This window comes from Acanthochromis polyacanthus, chromosome 19 (assembly GCF_021347895.1).
Source record: "Acanthochromis polyacanthus isolate Apoly-LR-REF ecotype Palm Island chromosome 19, KAUST_Apoly_ChrSc, whole genome shotgun sequence".
Classification (NCBI taxonomy): domain Eukaryota; kingdom Metazoa; phylum Chordata; class Actinopteri; family Pomacentridae; genus Acanthochromis; species Acanthochromis polyacanthus.
In genome coordinates, this window is record NC_067131.1 from 12,394,375 (window position 1) to 12,414,236 (window position 19,862).

A 19,862-nucleotide genomic window follows, 5' to 3' on the forward strand; every position below is an offset into this window, starting at 1 on the left:
TGAACTGTGATTGTCAGATTCAACCATCCCTGCATGCCTTCCTGGCTACTTCTTGTGTCCGGACCACCGCTGTATCCAAAACTCCTATGTGTGTGATGGAGACCAGGACTGCTTGGATGGCTCTGATGAGAAAGGCTGTGGTAGGAATCTAAATATTGAAAGGCATGTTTGCTGCAGGATAGAAAGATTTTTTCGCTCATCTTTTCCTTATATTGTTTTTTTCTCCTTCCCACTTTTAGTGTTCTCCTGTAACTACGATGAGTTTGCCTGTGCCAGTGGGGACCAGTGTGTCAATGCGATTTATAAGTGCGATGGAGTCTATGACTGCAGGGACCATACTGATGAACAAGGCTGTCGTATGTTAACTTCACATTCTTGTGCTAAAAATGTAAAAAAAAAAAAATGTGATGTTGAGTGTTTCACATCCTCACAGAAGTGTTTTCCTTCTTAAAAAAAAAATCCTTAAATCTCTCTGGCACCTCCAGCCACTCGAGGTCCAGGCCTCTGCCACGACGACGAGTTCCAGTGCCAGGTGGATGGTTTCTGCATACCGGACGACTGGGAGTGCGACGGCCATCCAGACTGTGAAGATGGATCCGATGAACACAACTCCTGCCCCCCTGTCACCTGCGGAACCAACGATTTCCAGTGTGCCAACAAGCTTTGCATCCCGATGAGCTGGTTGTGTGACGGCGACAATGACTGCCGGGACATGAGTGATGAGAACAACTGCCCCACCCCTCCATATAGCTGCCCCTCGGGACAGTGGCAGTGTCCCTCTGACGAGGTGTGCATCGACCTGGACAAGGTGTGCAACGGCGAGAAGGACTGTCCCGATGGAGGAGATGAGTCACCGATCTGCAGTGAGATTTCATGCATTTTGATGTTAGATTTTAGCCTCAGTAAAGAGTAAATAGACTAAACAAACTGTCATATGTCCTCATGAAGACCTAGATGACTGCGCACTGAACAACGGGGGCTGCAGCGACGGATGTATCCAAGGACCATTTGGGGCTGAGTGCACTTGTCCGTCAGGGTTTCAGCTCCTCAATAACTCCAAGACCTGCGACGACATCAACGAGTGTCTGATCCCTGGTTTCTGCAGCCAACAGTGCTACAATGAGAGAGGAACCTTCCGGTGCCACTGTTCACATGGTTACCTCCTGGAGCCTGATGGGCGCACCTGCAAAGCCATAGGTAAGCAACAAGTAATGCAATGCAAAAAACATCCACATGTTATATTCTGGGTGTAAATGATTCGATTATTGTCTGTTTGTTGCTTTGTGATAAAAAAAACCCAAAGTAAACTAACAAATTGCTTGACTCAAAAAGTAGAAACAGAGCTGAAGACTATTGATTTGTGTAGGTTGTGCCAAGTATTTATATGTGGCATTCTTGGACTTTTACACACAAAGACAATTTATAGGAAATATCAGTAACAAACAAGATACTTTTCTGTCCTCAGACTCCAACGCTGCTGTACTTTTGGTCGCCAAGCGTAGTGAGATCGTTGCCAACCGGATCAAGGTGAGACCACCCCAGATGGTTCCAGTGATCAGCGGTTCAGACATTGTGACCGTAGACATTGACAGCACGACGTCCAGAATGTACTGGGCTGATGCCTCACAGAAGAAAATATGGAGTGCCTACCAGAACGGCACCGACAGACAGGAAGTAAGACAAACAATAGCGCATACACATTAAAGCAAGAGCCATAGTATTTCTCTGATAGAATTTGAACTTTCCTGCAGCATAGTAATTCCAAAAGCAGCATAAATGAAATTAAACTGCAATATTCTCGGTGTTCATTGTGTCCCTTTTGTTCTAGATGTTCTCCACTGGTCTGCTGACTCCTGAGAGCATTGCTGTGGACTGGGTGGGTCGGAACCTGTACTGGACCGACTCTGTCATGGAGAACATCGAGGTGTCCACTCTGGACGGTCGCTTCCGAAAGGTTCTCTTAACCAAAAACGTTACCAGCCCCCGTGGACTGGTTTTAGACCCTCGAAACCAGTAAGATTGTTGTCATTTTTATTTAATTCCATGTAAAATGGTTTAAACATCTAACAATCTACCCTTCAGCATCCACACTCAACCACCTCTATGATTTTGTCTTTGCTCCCAGTACCAATCTGATGTTCTGGTCGGACTGGGGTCAGAATCCTAGGATTGAGCGGGCCGACATGGACGGAAACATGAGGCGGGTTATTGTCAGCACCAAACTCTACTGGCCCAACGGCCTGGCTCTAGACTATACAACGCGCAGGATTTACTTCGCAGATGCCTACCTCAGATATATCGACTACTGTGATTACGACGGCAACAACCGCCAACAGGTCATGGCAAGCGACCTGGTAGGTGTAGCATGATAATCTGAAAAAAATACATTTGTGATCAATCCTAACAAATCATTACAGTAACTGAGTCAAATCACGTCATAAATCAGGGAGTACTACAGAGTTAAATAATGAAAATGTACATTTGAGTGTAAATGTGTAACATTTTCCTTTTCTTTTAACCTCCTCACCTGTTGGTAAAAAGAGAAAATATTTGTACTTTTGTTCATTACTTCTACTCATTTGATTTAAGTGACAGAGATGTTTATTATATTATTCCAAAATTTATCTTTCACTTGCTCCTTTTATTTATTTATTTTTGAACTCCTTAGTTTCCCGATTCTCTCTTTTGGTGCATAAGTAGTCATTTATCTGTTCACGTCTGATGAGAAAAAAAATGCGACTTGTTCAAAAACAGGAAGTGTTAACATCATTGCATCAACATATTGATGACCAGTGTCTACCAGTCCTTTCTTCATGCAGCATGATGTTAGCTGAATGCCTGGGCAAGGCCACAGCACACATGTCATTGACACACAGTCAGACAGGGTTTGCTAAAAGGGAGCAAAGGCATTGAGAATGAATTATATATCACAGCTTGAAAACCATATGTGGCCTTTCCCACCAGGTTCTCCAGCACCCGCATGGTATGACCATCTTCGAGGACACTGTCTACTGGTCAGACCAATACACCAGCAAAGTGATGACAGCCAACAAGTTCCATGGTGGCAACGGCACCACTCTGATGACCGACGTCCATCAGCCCATGGGCATAGTTATGTCCCATCCCATCAAACAGCCCGCAGGTAGCCTCCAACTAAACAGCAAATAGCAAAATTACTTTTTAGTCTTAAAATCATGCTCCTAACTTTACCCAGACCATGTTTTTAAGGATCACAATATTAGGGAAAAAAACTCTCAGGAAATGTCATGAATATAAAAATCACATTCCAGTTTTAGCATGACAAAGTTACTGAGGAGTTTCTTGATATAGTGAAATGCCATTTTGAGCCCGAAGGTGACACTGTTGTTCTGTGTTTAGCCATTAATCCATGCAGCGAACATCTGTGCACTCAGCTGTGCCTGTTGTCAAACCTGAGGCCGAGGTACTACACCTGCCACTGTCAGTCTGGATGGAAGCTGGATACTGACAAACGCACCTGTATTAAAGGTAGGGTTTTTTTAAAGATCAGCTAATATTTTTAACAGCATTCTCTGCACCACTGTTCATAGAGTTTAACTCTGCATCTCACAAGTGGACACTGAGAAGTCCTTTTTCTCCATAAACAAAACATCACAGACTATTATATTTAAATATTTCCAAGAAAGAAAAGGTCTAAATTTATCTGATTCCAGCTTTTTAAAATGGAATATTTTCTGCTTTCTTCACTCCTTTATGACAATAAACTGAATATTTCAAAACTAAACATTTGAAGCAAACGCTTATCAACATTTTTCCCAATTGTGTAATTTTATAGACTAAACAACAAATCTATTAGTCAGGAAACCAGTCAACATATTAACTGACAAATGAAAATAATCATCAAGTGCAGCCAAAGTTCTGGTTGATTTAAATTTTGTGATGTTTTTGCTAAAAATGACATTCCAACCTACAGTGTGTCACTACTTTGTATGTCTTGCATTCTTTCCTTCATGTGTATTTCTGTATTGTTGTAGATGAAACTCCCTTCTTGATGGTGGTCAGAGATTCGGTGATTTTCGGCATTCCTCTGGACCCTGCTGACTCTTCCAATAATGCGATGGCCCCAGTGTCCGGCGTCAGCCAGGGACGAGACATCGCCTTTGATGAACAAGAGGATTTTGTCTACTGGGTGCAGGACACTGTGAGTGGAGATCTTAAATGAAAGAACTGGAGAGATGTTTTATGACATGCAATAAATTTGCTGTTACACAAGGAAAGCTATAAATTAAACGTGCTATTGCAGGTGATTAATCATGTTAAACATAAATAATACTCCAACTTAACTTTGAATAGCCTCCCTTGAATTTCCCTCGGGATTAATAAAATATCCATCTATCCATCCATCCATCCATCCATCCATCCATCTATCCATCCATCTATCCATCTATCCATCTATCCATCTATCCATCTATCCATCCATCCATCTATCGATCTATCCATCTATCTATCCATCCATCTATTCATCTATCCATCTATCTATCCATCCATCCATCCATCTATCCATCTATCTATCCATCCATCTATCCATCATCCATCCATCTATCCATCTATCCATCTATCTATCCATCCATCTATCCATCTATCCATCCATCTATCCATCTATCCATCTATCTATCCATCATCCATCCATCTATCCATCTATCTATCCATCTATCTATCCATCCATCTATCCATCTATCCATCTATCTATCCATCCATCCATCTATCTATCCATCTATCTATCCATCCATCTATCCATCTATCCATCTATCCATCTATCTATCCATCATCCATCCATCTATCCATCTATCTATCCATCCATCTATCCATCTATCCATCTATCCATCTATCCATCCATCCATCCATCCATCCATCCATCCATCCATCCATCCATCCATCCATCCATCCATCCATCTATCCATCCATCTATCCATCCATCCATCCATCCATCCATCTATCCATCCATCCATCTATCATCTATCCATCTATCTATCCATCCATCTATCCATCTATCCATCTATCTATCCATCCATCCATCCATCTATCCATCTATCTATCCATCCATCCGGCTTTGCGAAGTGTTTTGGTTGAGTTGATTTTTTCCACATTAAATACTTTCTCACTTTTTATGTAATTTCTTATGCAGTACTTGAGACCACAGTTTCTAAAGGTTGTGTTTTGATGCACAGCCTCTTATTTTGCTTTATTATCAGGGCTCCATTTGGCGAGTGAAAACCAATGGAACCAACAGATCTGAGTTTGCTCCAGCTGCTTTGATGGGCTCACCGTCTGGTCTGGCTTTTGACTGGATAAGTCGAATAATGTTTTACACCAATCCCACTGCTAAATCTATAGAAGTAAGCACTTGGTTATACAATATGATGAGTTTCTTTCTGTTTATCTCGAAACTAAGCCTCTGCACGGAACTCTATTTTACCATCAGTGTTTTTATCTTAACAGACAGATTTAGTTTCTTTGCAATGTGCTTGTCACATAATTGTTGTTTTGCGTGAACAACTAAATGTGCACAATGTTTTGTGTAGGTTATTCGTGTAGATGGAATAGAGAATTATAGGAAGACGCTGATCACGTCAAATGGAAAACCCGAGGGAGCAGGAGAGCCTGTTGGAATTGCTGTGGATCCAGTCCATGGGTAAAGCATCTGTTCTATGAGTAAAATGAGAATTTACTGTTTTATTTTGCCTCAATGGAACAAACCAGGGTGAAATGACTAAACATATTTGCACAATCATCCTAAATTCTGTGTTATTGATGTACTCTCAAAATTGACCAAGACCTCATTACCAATTATTCAGCAGGCAGTAGCTGACTGACAAGGACAGAGTGAGTTTATTGTCTGAAAGGCCATCATGCAGTTGGACCTGAAAAGGTCATATTTCTTCAACAGCAAAATATACTAGTCTTGTTTCCTGCTATAAACATAACCCAACCAAAACAGCAATGGACAACATGGCCAAAAGTATCAAATAGGTAAAGAGGTAATATATTTTTTTGTAGTGTTTTGATCCCTAAAATGTGAAGTACTCAGGTAAAATCACACAATAAATAACACTTTAGGGTTTTATCCCAAACACTTACATTTTTAAAGTTTCCTCTATAAAGCCAGTCATATTTTTTAATATTGGAAGACACTTTACACAGTAGTTATTGTCCTAAATATTTTACTGTAAAGAACTTTGTTACTTTGTTTCTGCAAAGACAATATTTACACTTTTCTCCCGATAGGAAATTATTTTGGACAGACAGGGGGTCAGATAGCGGAGTTCCCCCAAAGGTTGGCAGCGCTGACATGGATGGAAGCAACCTCAAGAGCCTCTACACAGGCAACCTGGCTAACATTGGGTTCATCGCTGCTGACATCCCATCCAGGAAGCTGTATTGGGGGGTGTCAGGCTCAGGGCATGTATGTACAGAAAATCTGCTCCACATGTAGACCATTGCCAAAAATGTAGGCAGTTTCTTTACTTTTTAAGTATCTTAACAGCTTCTCTAATGAGTTTACCAATATTTATCATGTGGAAAACACTTTTTTTCCGTCCATAGTTGACCGAGCTTTCATGTAAATACCATAATGGCACTCTAACAAACAAAATATGCTCATTTTCTTTCACCTTCAGCAGTCTGATGTAGTCCAAACTGAAGTTTTTTTAGTCTTTGTGGTCCTTTTTTTCTGTTACCAGTAAACTGTCCTGTTTTGTTCTTCTTCCTTCTTCTCCCAGATCCAGAGTGGCACCATGGATGGAGTAACACGTTTGACGGTGGTCAACGGCCTTTCCAACCCGTGGGGTCTGACGATTCACCTGAACTACCTCTACTACACTGACGTGGACTACGAGGTCATTGAGCGGGTGGACAAGGACACCGGTGCCAATATGGTGGTGATGAGGAGCGGCATGTCCGGCCTTCGTGCTCTCAAAGTGCACGCCAGAGACTGTACGTGGATCCACTGGTTATTAATTTAATGTTAATTTAATGTTTGTTGTTAGTGTTACTCCAGTTTTTTTTTGTCCAGACTGTTACATTATGCAACAGCTAATTACTGCCAGTGAGTAAGAGGCAGTTCAGTGTCCTCCTCAAGGACAGCAAACAGCAGGATGAAGGGCTACTTGTTTTCATGTTACTCATATTCTTGGTTTTATAATAGGAAGCAAATTATTATCAGTTTTTCATACTAAGAGAACATTTTTTCACTTCTGTGTGTGTACTCAATACTTAACTAGTTAAGAGATACACAAAAAATATTCATGATAATAACAATAAACTTCTTGTATATAGCTTTACTAATAATTAAGAATCTTGGAGCTCTGAACTTTGTGCTCAAGTCTAGTTTTTGAAAGGACCCCTAAAATTATTTGTTTGGCATAAAATTTCAATCAACGAAAATATTTGATTTGCTAGACAAAGCAAGTTTGAATTTCTCTTTTACATATATTTCTGTAAATTTTCTGCACAGCAAAAATATCTTGTAAGAAAAATTTAAATTTTTTTTGCTCTGTGTTAAGTGTAGCTGTTTTAATATTGTTCATTTTGGTTGAGACATAGCAACTAATGACAAGCTTTTGCTCATAGAGTAAAATTTTACCACAGTGAGTTTGGAATTTGGCCAAACTCTGCCATGTTGGGTTAGCCGCAATGAGTGAACTATAGAACTAACTAAGGAGCTTAGCATACTATGCTCAGTGATGCATTAGTGACCTGCCAATCTCCAGGTAGCTCTGCCTTAAACATACCCTCATTTATTGTCTATTTTATTCTAAATGGAACCATAATTTATGAACTGAACATCATGCTGAATTCAAAAATTCTTGAAACTAGCAATTGAGTCCATAAATTCATAAGCAATTTTTTTTATTAAGCTAGTAAATCACGCAAGAAGTAGAGTCATTGTCTTATTGATTTCTCTACTATTAGGCTTGTTTTTGCAAACACAACAATCGCCCCCGGCTGACTGTTAGAAAGAATGCAGGTTTCAGGCACTTCTGCATTGGCTTCACTTGTCAGATTCTGGGACTACGTCCGTCTAATATATATACTGTCTATGGTTACATTACAATAATATGGGCGTATTAGGCTCATATGATTTTGTAGTGCTCAGCTTCACCATTCTGTTTCTTACACATCAGACTCAGCGGGGACCACCAATGCCTGCAGCTCCAACAATGGAGGCTGTCCACACCTCTGTCTACCCAAACCAAACAACCAGAAGACCTGTGCGTGCACCACAGGATTTTTCCTCTCTCAGGATGGTTCCCAGTGTGAACAGTATGACTCTTATGCCATCATCTCCAATCTCAAGAATATCCGTGGCTTCCATATAAACAGCTCTGACCACTCTGAAGCTATGGTTCCTGTTGGTGGATGTATGTTTGCTATATATTGCTTTGCATTATGATGCTTAACTTGTTTTGCATATTTTTTTTTTTTATTGACAATAAACATCAGTTCAAGCAAAGATTAATTTTGTTACAGCATCCTACTCCGTTAAGGACAGGTTGGACCTCCATATTGATTCTGGGTTTATATACTGGACTGACAGCAGCACCTCCACCACATACAGGGGCATCTACAAGGCCAAAACAGATGGAGGGCATTATAGCAATGTCATCACTACAGGCATTGGAACAGGAGGCATCCAGGGCCTTGCTGTAGACTGGATTGCAGGTATGAAGTCGCTCCACCATTCAACCATTCCATCATTAACCCATTGTCTCATCTATGGAGCATTTAAAAAAAATTATGAGGATTCTACATTACTGATCCAAAAATCTCCTTTATAGGTAACTTGTATTTCACCAATGCCTTTGAGAGCGAGACCTTCTTGGAGGTGTTATCCATCAACACTACCCATCGAATGATTCTCCTCAAGTCCTCAGAGGACAAGCCCCGTGACCTAGCAGTGAGCCCCAAGCTTCGCTACCTCTTTTGGGCCGACGGTGGCCAAACACCCAAGATTGAGAGGGCCTTCCTGGATGGAACAAACCGTACAGTGTTGGCATCAGAGAGCCTGGCGTCACCTCGTGGGCTAACAGTTGATTACACTAATGACTTCCTCTACTGGACAGATGATGTCCTCGATATGATCTCCCGCATGGCCGCAGATGGCACACAGAGGCAGCTTATCCGATATGGGAGCCGATACCCATCTCCAACAGGAATGGCTATATTGGGAAACTACATGTTGTGGGTGGATGCAAAGCTGGGAAAGCTCTTCCAGGCCAGTAAGGACCCAGCCAATACCGACCAGCCAGAGGTGAAAGTTAAATTATTCTGATTTAACTCACAGTTTTATATTTTAGGATGGTGCTGTTTTGTGGTTTTCCATGCAAAAGTGAATACTGGATGTGTAATGTGTCTAAAACATGACATTTGTGCAGAAATGTTGTGGAAAGTCTAGTTCATTTATCTCTTGTTAAGTTGGTCAGAAGAAGTCTTATGTCATCTAGAGTGGGGGTGCAAATATTCTCAATAGTGATACATTTGCAGTTTGTCTTCTAAGATAATGCAAGAAATTAGTTCACTTGCAGTTATATAAAGCAGAGAAAGTAGAAAATGCTCACATTGTAGAATCGAATCAAATGAATGTGTGACATTTTTGCTAGAAAAAAATGTCTTAAAGGATAAACCAAGTATTAAAATAATTATTATTTGACTAATTGTTTTAGGCCTAATCTATTCTCACCTTTGTAAAATGGCTACACTTTGTCCTGTCTAAATGAGAAAATAATAGGGTATTTTTTGGGCTAGACAAAACTGAAAAGCTCTCATTGTAACTGAGCAACCATTAGCAATTGGCAGCAGTACCAATATTGTAGCTGAACAGACAGTCAACACTGGGAAATATCAGCTTGTAAGTGGGTAAAGAGTAACGAGGGTGAATGGAATCTGGTTGGTTTTGCATTTGGTTGAGTTACATAAACCACCAATAAGTAGGAGCAAGCATAATGTTTCAGTAATATTGGAACAGTTTTGTCCAGAATTACTTCTTTTCATGTGCATTTTTCATATGCCTTCTTTGAATGTGCTCTGCTCATGACACTAACATCACAAAATTGTAATTTTTCTGTTGCACCAGGTAATCCGAGACGGTCTCGATGGACTGAAGGATGTCACCATTTTCGACTCTCATGTACAGCCTACATCTGCCCACCAAGTAGGGTTTAACCCCTGCCATGAAAACAATGGACGCTGCCAGCAGTTCTGCTTTGCCTTCCCAGACCAGGAGAAACCTAAATGTGGCTGTGCCCATGGGTCACTCCTTAGCAATGGAGTATCATGTGGCTACGGTCTCGAGGAGTTTCTAGTTTTCACTACAGACTACACGCTGAACAGCTTGAGGTTAGACCCAGCCGATCACAGCATTCCTTATCCAACAGTGAACATTGGCTACAACTTGATGGCACTGGATTTTGCCTTCAAGGAGAAGCGAATTTTCTTCACCCAGAATGTAGGTTTAGGTCGCAGCAGGATTGGCTACATCTCCACAACATCCATCACCAGCCCTCCTGTCATACTTGCTTCGAGTGCGTTTATCACTGTCACTGTTCACGTTCACCCCATTTCATTTTCTCATTTCCTTCATAATCGTTTCATTGTTTTTGTCACTTTGTTTAATTTCATCTCTTCTGGATACCGCTCAGACTTGGATGACCCAGAGGGACTGGCATACGATTGGATCCACAACCGTGTCTACTTCACTGACTACTACGCCGGTAATGTTCAGTCGATGGGCGTGGATGGGAAGAACCGCTCAATCATTGTCACTGCAAACAGCCCCAGAGGCATCATTGTTGATCCATGCTATGGGTAAAAGCAACAGACTGTTATTTTATAAATCCATAGACTGGAGATGGTTTTCAGGTGTTGTGGGTGAACATTGAGTATACCTCTTCTGCTTTGTCTCATCCCAGGTACCTGTACTGGACTGACTGGGGCAGTCCAGCTAAGATTGAAAGGGCCACACTGAGTGGAAACTTCCAGACCACCATCATCAGTGGCAATCTAGTATCACCAAACGGCTTGACTCTGGACTATGAGGAGAGGATGCTCTACTGGGCTGATTCCTCACTGTGTGTCCAGTTTTTCCTATATTATATATTCAAAAAGTTACAATTTTTGCAGCAAATTTTCATTGTTTCCCTCTTGCTTTCTGCAGAGACAAGATTGAGCGGTCTACTCTGACTGGTGAGAACCGACAAGTGATCGTGCATGGGGTCACGTACCCGTTCGCAATGACTGTCTTCCAGCAGGACATCTTCTGGACTGACTGGACTGAGAGATGCGTCTATAGGGCTGGGAAGGACGATGGTTCTGACATAACAGCAATAGTCCAGGATATGCAGTACCGACCAAATGACATCCATGTTTATGCCGGATCGAAGCAGGAGAGCTGTTCCAGCTTCTGTCAGCAATTCAATGGAGGATGCAGTCATATCTGTGTTTCAGGTAAGACCATGTCTATGCATTGCTACTAAATAAGACACTCCTGATGCCAACAGAAAAAGATGATTACAGATATAATGCTGTCATAATTTTTTGTTGCAACTTTGATTTAAGGCTTAATGTATCTTAAATCAATTAAATCTTCTATAAAAGCATGTTCTTTTACTATAGTAGGCACAATAAGGTAAGTGTTTGGCTTCAAGTGAGTGGTTAACTTGAGGTTGGAAATCATTAAGAACATCCTAAACAACATAAAGAGACATACATGCTACTCATTAAGAAGAGGCATTATCTCTATATTCCCTCTGGTTTCCAGCACATAGTTAAAGTCTCTCACCTCCGATAATCCTTCCTATAGGTCCAGTGGGCCCAGAGTGCCAGTGTCCTGAGGGGAAGTGGTACCTAGCCAACAATGGCAAAGACTGTATCAAAGACACAGGAAAACGCTGTCAACCGGAGCAGTTCACCTGCCTCAATGGTAACTGTATCTCAGCACAGTGGAAGTGTGATGGCTCCAAAGACTGCCAAGACAACACGGATGAGCTCGAGAGAGTGTGTGGTGAGAATTCGTGACTTTTAATGCATGCATTTTAAGCCACTCCATTTTACTAGTCATACATTAGACTTCAGCCTTTGCTTCCTCTTGCCCTACTCAGCCTTCCACACCTGCTTACCCACGGAGTTCACCTGTGACAATGGACGCTGCATCCCTCTGAACTACGCCTGTGACTACGCAAACGATTGTGGGGACAACAGTGATGAGCGAGGCTGCCCTTTCCCCACATGTAACCCCGACACCGAGTTCACTTGTGTTAGTGGACGCTGCATCAGTGCAGCCTTCGTCTGTGACGGTCACAACGACTGCCGAGACGACTCCACGTCCGACGAAATCAACTGCCGTAAGTGATGATAAGCCTAACCAAATGTTTGATTAATTAATTAATGGACTGATTATAATGGATAATGAGTAGCAAAATATGAAAGAAAGTTTAAAAAAATGATTCTATCTCACTTTTTCAACTCTTCAGACTGTTTCCTCTGCATGAGTAACCATCTTCATTTGAAGCGTGGCATTTCTTGTTGGTTTTACTAGACACCTGAAGTGATTCTGTGTTGATAAGAAAGACGCATATCCTGTATGTGGCATCAAAGATGGCTACTGACCTTGTGTGAACTCTCTCTAGCTGACCGCGTATGTCCTGATGGCCAGATCAAGTGTGACAACACCAACATCTGCATCTTCTCTGCGAACCTGTGTGACGGCAACAACAACTGTGGGGACAACAGTGATGAAAATCCTCTTTTCTGTGGTAAGTGGAACATTGAGCGAGACAATGTTAGAAAAAGAAAGACGTGCTCATGCTTTGTAGAATCTTTCACCTGTAAAGTTTGCAGTGGCACATGAACACACAGTAGATCTAAATCTGTGCAATCATCTTTCTGTGTTGCTGTACTGCAGTGGGTCGAACTTGCGCTCCAGATCAGTTCCTCTGTGATGGAGGAAAGTGTATTCCTCAGCATATGGTGTGTGATTACTTCCAAGACTGCAAAGATGGCACGGATGAACCTCCCACTTGTGGTGAGTTCGCATTTTAGTACAACAGCCAGGCACAACTTAAATTCAATGACAAAACTTGTTTGCTGTTGTAAGGATCATAAACTTTTGACTGAAAGTTACCAGCATTTTTTTTTGTAAACATCATTTTTAGCTTGTTTTGTGACTCAAGCTATTGCATTTCAAAGACGTGGAACTCAAAGCGTGTTTTTTATTTTATTTTACCAATTACCCTTTTGGTGTTCTCGAGCAGAAGATATCATCCGAACATGCAGTCCAGGCCAGTTTACATGTACCAGTGGAAACTGCGTCCCTCAATCAGTGGTCTGTGATGGCAACAATGACTGCGGGGACTACAGTGACGAAGCTCCAGAACTGCAGTGTGGTGAGAAAGCAGTTAGACGTTTAGTTACTGCAAACTGTGTGTGTGTTAAAGGCTGGAAAAATGCACTACATTTAAGCTTTAATTTTTTCAGCTCTATCCCTTGTCTCATTTCAATGTTGACCTAAATGTGTGATCTTGCATATCTCTATAACATCCAACCATTCTGACCCTTCTCCCCCTTTTTTTGTCTCCTGTAGGTGAGCGTACTTGCAGCTCCGACCAGTTCACGTGTCCAACCTGGTACCCCGGACATCCAAAATGTGTGCCCTTTTCCTTAGTGTGTGATGGGGAGAAAGACTGTGCCGATGCAGCTGATGAGTTTCAGAACTGTCCCAACCGAACCTGCCACATGAACGAGTTCGCCTGCGCCAACGGGCTCTGCATCTTCCTCCCCTACCAGTAAGGAGGAAATATGTGAGAGAGCAAAAGCAGACATTTGTTTACCAGTTGGGAAACTAATTCTAAATACCGAATTGCTTCTCCTCTCCAGCTGCGACCGTGTGAACGACTGCGGAGACGGCAGCGATGAGTTGCACTGTACTTATGACACATGCAGCAGCAGCCAGTTCACCTGCGGTAACGGTGCCTGCATCTCCAACTACTACATCTGCGATGGGGTGAACGACTGCATGGATGGTTCGGATGAGGCGGACAGCTTGTGCGTCACACCTCAGCCCACGTGTGCTCCCGGTCAGTACTTGTGCAAGTCAGGCGAGTGCATCGAAGACAGCAAGGTGTGCAACTCACTGAAGGACTGCCAGGACAACAGCGATGAGAAAGGCTGCGGTGAGGAGCGCACAGAAATGTGAAATTGTGTTGATCTGATTACTGATTTATGAAAAGCGTCTCCCCATTGCACACTATCAGGGAAGTTGTTTGGTCTCAAAAGCCTTCACAAACATGCAGTTTTATAATTTCATTTTTTCATTTATGTTCAGGTGGTGAAATTTTTGTGAGCTATTAGTCAGTGCTTGAAATTGTGTCCTTCCACTCATTTCTTGGTGTTATTATGTATATGTCTTTACAAATATAATAACATATAAGAACATAAAATATTACATTTCTGCTGCAGCTAATACATGGTGTCCATAAAGTCTCTTTGCAATTTTAAGAATTTATTACAAAGGCAGTTAATAAGATATCTTAACTAGATTGGTTTTATTGTAATCAGTGGTTGTCAAAGTTTTTTTCTACCTTATTTAATGCGCCTCGATATGGGCACCATTAGTTGCACGAAGCACATCAAGACGGTGCTCGATTTCTTGCCATGTTCACTGTAGCATAGCCTCATCAATAGTGGCAATGGCATCAGAAATCTTTTGCTTTAAGTCAGTAATGTCCCGTATCTTTATTCGATACACGATATCTTTAACATAACCCCATAGAAAGAAGTCCAAGGGAGTGATATCGGGTGAACGTGGTGGCAAGGAATTGGCCAAAGGATCTGGCCTATCCCTTCCAATTCACGGGTCTGAGGAGTAGCCATTTTTTAGGGTTTCATTTAACAGCACCTCTTTCACCAACAGGATACCTGAAACACACAATTTCAATGTGATTACAAACTTTAATAAACTCTGATTACAATACAACAGATCTGGTTAAGATATCTTATCAACTGCTTTTGTAATAAATTCTTAACACTGTAAAGAGACTGTATTGACATCCTGTAAATCTCATGCCAAATCCTGTCTTTTTCGACTTCCCCTTCTTTCCTCATTCTGTGCAGGAGTCAATGAGTGTCTCAGTCCGCCGATTCACCAGTGTGCCCAAATCTGCACCGACACCCTCACCGGTTATTACTGCTCCTGCCACCCGGGCTACAAACTCATGCCAGATGGCAAAGCCTGCGAGGACATCGACGAGTGCCTCAGCACACCTGCCGTCTGCAGCCAGATCTGCGAGAACGCCTTTGGCTCGTACCACTGCAAATGTGCTCCTGGGTACCTCCGTGAACCGGACGGACGCACCTGTCGTCAGAACAGCGGCATTGCCCCGTACCTGTTGTACAGCAACCGCTACTACATCCGCAATTTGACCACAGACGGGTCACATCTGAGCATAGTCCAGCAGGGACTGTCCAACGTAGTGGCGTTAGATTTCGATCACTACGAGAAGAGGCTGTACTGGCTGGATGTAGAAGTAGGAAAGATTGAGAGAATGCGTTTCGACGGGACTGACAGGGAGACGTTGGTGGATGAAAACATAGGAGGCGCTGAAGGCATTGCAGTGGACTGGGTGGGAAGGTGTGTGAAATGGGAGAAACTTCATTAAATTCACAGATAAATCATGCTTCTAATTCTGCAGGAGTAGTTTTGGCATTTAAGAATTGTAACTTTTTGTGTCGCTTTGCCCGAAATAAAGATATGTGAGAATTTTTTTCTGTCTCTTGCAGGAAGCTGTACTGGGTGGACAGTTACTACAGCTCAGTTCATGTGATGGAGCTGGATGGGCGCTACCAGAAGAAGCTGATGACAGGGGTGATCAAAAATGGAAATGACACTTATACCATCAGTCAACCTCGTGCTGTGGCTGTCAATCCTAAATATGGGTATTCACATACGCACACAAGCCTTTAAATAAGTAGCTGACACTGAAACCAGATGTATACAGCTGTTGTTGTCAGGCAGTACAGTGATGAAGTGTAAACTAAATTACAAATCAAGGCCAGAGTCTGACTTGACAGTGTTTAGATCTTCAAAAATCACCAAGAGAAGTCAGCATTTGGAGGGCAGCAGGATTTATTTATCGACAAAAATCCAGGAGTAATTCTTGGCAGTGATAACACCCCAAGAAGAACTGAAGATACTAGTCTTTTATGCTGTGAGAGTTGGTCATTTTTCCACACCTATAGGAAATATGATAGGAGTGACAGTTCTGACACCATTATACCTTACTAAATCTATTGGTCAGAACATGATGTCAGATTGTCATAATTCGCCCCTCGATCATTTAACAGAAGACAGTAAGTTATCATTAGGTCATCTTTTACAGAGAGCATGCCCAGACGTGTTCAAACTTTTGCTCCACATCTTACCCTCATTAATTCATGACAGATTTCATGCATATTATTCTGACATGTTAAAAGTTATAATACCTTAAGTTTACACCATTATGTTTTGAGTACATAAGTTTTACTTCTAGTCTTCAGTCTAATAGCATTTGCCATAATTATATCATCTCTTACTTTTAGCACATCATACCTAAAAAATATTACATTACAATATAAGCTCTAAGTGTTCAAATACTTCATATGAGCCTGTGTTTTCTATACAGATGTAGGTAGGAAGTTTAATAAAAATACAATACTATTAATTCCTAGTGGTGTGCTCTTTGCTGAAGATAAATATAATCTGCTCCTAATCCTTTGTTTTTTCCTCATCCCACCTGTTCCCTCCCTTCCGGCTTTTATTTCCTCCCCAGATGGCTGTACTGGACCGACTTGGGTGACACAGCGTATATCGGCAGAGCTGGCATGGACGGAACAAACGCCACTGCTATTATCACCACCAAGCTGGGGTGGCCCAACGCTCTGACCATCGACTACACCACCAACAAGATCTTCTTCGCTGATGCCCATCTTAGCTTCTTGGAGTGAGTTTAGAGACTGAGTCACAACCCTTTCACCTCACTCTGAAGTCTCTGTTTCTTTACATGGCAATACCAGTCAAATACCTACATTATGCATTAACCTGCCTGAATATCTTAGCTTTGCAGACATGGACGGGCAGAACCGACACCGGGCCATTGCTGGTGCACTTCCCCATGTATTTGCTGTTTCCCTGTTTGAAGACTGGGTCTACTGGACGGACTGGAACACACACTCTGTGGAGAAAGCTCATAAGTACACTGGAGAGCATCGAGCAGTCATGGGCAACAACACACATCGGCCCCACGACATTCATGTCGTCCATCCCTACAGGCAGCCTCGAAGTACGTAAATGACAACCGTCTACATTCCTAATGTCTCAGGGGACTGTAAAAATATCTTATTTTTCAATTAACTTACTTCCCAGGTGATAACCCCTGCTCATCTCATGGCCTGACCTGCACTCATTTGTGTCTGATCGCACCTGGTGGGCAGAAAGCGACCTGCGAGTGTCCGGATCACTTCATCGGACTGATGGTGGGCTTTCAGGTCCAATGTGTCGCCGACTGCTCCAGCACTCAGTTCCGCTGTGGGGACAATGAGAAGTTAGTCTGATAATTACACTTAATCTGTATTGCGTTTGCATAGTCATCTGTATCTGTATCTATCGCTAATTGTATACGATAATACTAAATATGAGGAATGGGTCTCCTGGAATTTCAGGATGTTGCAAGAAAAGAGAAAATAGTTACTTGTGTTGAGTTATTTATAATTTTACTGCATTTTTAGATGGATTTTTATATATGCTTGTGGAGAAATTTCTGTTCTGTATCACAAAATGTTAATGTATTTGTAAAAGTGCAGCATATTACCCATCATCAGGGGTAAAAAGATTAATTCCCAAACATTTGTATTATTTCCTTACTTCATTTTAATTTCTTATCAGTTTCCAAATTTTGATCAAGACCAAGAAAAGCACTATGTGTCTGTCACTAAATGTGCTGTATCACATATAAACTAATAGGCGGTACCTAGAAAACTGAATTGTATCATAAAAGCAGACAAATAGAAAGTAAAAGATATCAAAGACACAAAAAAACCCCAAACGTATTAACATTGAAGATGAGAAACTAGTTTGAGATGCACAGATCATCTAAGCAAAATGTGCTTTATATGTGTATGCCGTATGCAATAAACATTTTGATTTATAAGTTGCCAATTCATAACATATTTTATCTCAAGACACTTCAAAAAGCACAGTGACCCCCTTACAGAAATTCACATCCTCTTCAACTCTCTCTTCAAAGTTCTTTTCAACTTTCTCTTTAGGTATTTGTGGGCAGTCTATCAGTCTTGTGCCAGCATTTAGCCTCAGATAAAGTTTACCGCCTGCTTTGGTCTGCATTCTCCAACAACGCTAAGAATAACGTATAATCCAACTTTCCTCCTGTCCTTAGGTGTGTTCCTATATGGTGGAAGTGTGACGGCCAGTCAGACTGTGGCGATGGCTCAGATGAACCTCAGACCTGCCCACCCCGTCTGTGCCCCATCGGCCAGTTCCAGTGCCAGGATGGCAACTGTATATTCCCCGGCTTCATCTGCGACAACGAACCACACTGCCCTGACAAATCAGACGAGGACGCAGCTCTCTGCAGTATGACAATAAACACAGTTACAATACTGAAATGCTTCAGCATGGGAAATCTAATAGGAAATCAAAATCAAACCTTGAAATTTATTGAAAAGCTAAAGAATGAGTTGTTCTCCACTTGCCACATTAAACTGATCTTATTAGGCTGGGTCAGGTGGTTTTATAAATTTGATTTTGCTCGCTTGTTTCCTTGTGAAAAATCAGAAATTCAGGTAACTTCAACTCGTTTTCTGTTCTCGTAGGTGATCACAGATGCCAGGACAACCAGTTCCAGTGTAAAAACAAGCAGTGCATCCCCGTGGCCTCACACTGCGACGGAGTAAATGACTGTTCAGACGGCAGCGACGAGGACGCCGAGACTTGTTCCCAGAAGACCTGCTCTCCAGGACAGTTCCAGTGCGCCAATGGCCGCTGTCTGCCATTCAGCTATGTGTGTGACGCCCAGGACGACTGTGGAGATGGATCTGATGAGCCGTATGAAATCTGCAGTAAGTCAGACATCAGGAAAAGGCAGTTCAACAGGAATAAAGCTATAGAGAAACAAGAACATTATACAGTGCAGTAGAGGTAGTGACTCCCCTGATTTTCCTCTAAGCCACTGCTGTAATTCATGATAGCGGAGCACTGTGGCAGAACAACCTGACAGTTTAATCAAGCATAGATTTATCTGATTTTCAGTGATGTACAATCAATGTAGACTCAGCCGCATCCCGGGAGTAATCTGGGTAAATCAATGATGCTTTATTGCCTGTTTTGTGGATTTTTCTCACTATAAGTGACACAGACTATTTGACACTGTTTGTTCTTATTGCTCTCATCCTCCTTCTTCTTCTTTTGCTCATTGGTTTATTTGTCATCTCCTATGAAAAGTTCTGTGTTCCTGTCTAACCACCATTCTCCCGTCTTGGGTCGCCCTCTTGCTTTCCCTCTCCAGTGGGTCCAGAGTACAAATGCGATGAGGACACAGAGTTCTCCTGCAAGTCAAACTACCGCTGTATTCCTCTGTGGGAACGCTGTGACGGCACGAATGACTGCATCGACAACAGTGATGAGCAAGGCTGTGGTCAGTGCTTATGTGTCTGCAGATGTGTTGCTGTGCGAAGAAAGGGCTGCAATAAAAAAAACTGTACTAGGCGAGTCCACATCAAATTTAGTCCAGGTCATGTAAAATTCAAGAAAAATCAGTGCAAGACAACATTAGTCTTTG

At 42.0% G+C, this 19,862-nt stretch overlaps 1 protein-coding gene across 1 annotated transcript in view; it reads left to right on the forward strand.

The window, feature by feature from the left end:
• lrp2b (low density lipoprotein receptor-related protein 2b) overlaps window positions 1–19,862 on the forward strand; it is a 46,724-nt gene that overhangs the window by 13,952 nt on the left and 12,910 nt on the right. The window contains exons 23-58 of the mRNA XM_051939868.1: window positions 18–140; window positions 240–356; window positions 486–863; window positions 949–1,197; window positions 1,466–1,674; window positions 1,829–2,013; window positions 2,126–2,354; window positions 2,965–3,142; window positions 3,379–3,507; window positions 4,014–4,180; window positions 5,232–5,375; window positions 5,562–5,671; window positions 6,265–6,442; window positions 6,759–6,972; window positions 8,163–8,399; window positions 8,509–8,700; window positions 8,817–9,289; window positions 10,112–10,559; window positions 10,677–10,842; window positions 10,947–11,105; window positions 11,192–11,481; window positions 11,837–12,037; window positions 12,135–12,377; window positions 12,663–12,788; window positions 12,938–13,057; window positions 13,287–13,418; window positions 13,616–13,817; window positions 13,909–14,204; window positions 15,145–15,661; window positions 15,811–15,966; window positions 16,839–17,009; window positions 17,125–17,348; window positions 17,432–17,609; window positions 18,462–18,658; window positions 18,898–19,143; window positions 19,590–19,718. Coding sequence (XP_051795828.1) covers window positions 18–140; window positions 240–356; window positions 486–863; window positions 949–1,197; window positions 1,466–1,674; window positions 1,829–2,013; window positions 2,126–2,354; window positions 2,965–3,142; window positions 3,379–3,507; window positions 4,014–4,180; window positions 5,232–5,375; window positions 5,562–5,671; window positions 6,265–6,442; window positions 6,759–6,972; window positions 8,163–8,399; window positions 8,509–8,700; window positions 8,817–9,289; window positions 10,112–10,559; window positions 10,677–10,842; window positions 10,947–11,105; window positions 11,192–11,481; window positions 11,837–12,037; window positions 12,135–12,377; window positions 12,663–12,788; window positions 12,938–13,057; window positions 13,287–13,418; window positions 13,616–13,817; window positions 13,909–14,204; window positions 15,145–15,661; window positions 15,811–15,966; window positions 16,839–17,009; window positions 17,125–17,348; window positions 17,432–17,609; window positions 18,462–18,658; window positions 18,898–19,143; window positions 19,590–19,718 — 7,713 coding nt within the window. The remainder of the gene's footprint in view (window positions 1–17; window positions 141–239; window positions 357–485; window positions 864–948; window positions 1,198–1,465; window positions 1,675–1,828; window positions 2,014–2,125; window positions 2,355–2,964; window positions 3,143–3,378; window positions 3,508–4,013; window positions 4,181–5,231; window positions 5,376–5,561; window positions 5,672–6,264; window positions 6,443–6,758; window positions 6,973–8,162; window positions 8,400–8,508; window positions 8,701–8,816; window positions 9,290–10,111; window positions 10,560–10,676; window positions 10,843–10,946; window positions 11,106–11,191; window positions 11,482–11,836; window positions 12,038–12,134; window positions 12,378–12,662; window positions 12,789–12,937; window positions 13,058–13,286; window positions 13,419–13,615; window positions 13,818–13,908; window positions 14,205–15,144; window positions 15,662–15,810; window positions 15,967–16,838; window positions 17,010–17,124; window positions 17,349–17,431; window positions 17,610–18,461; window positions 18,659–18,897; window positions 19,144–19,589; window positions 19,719–19,862) is intronic.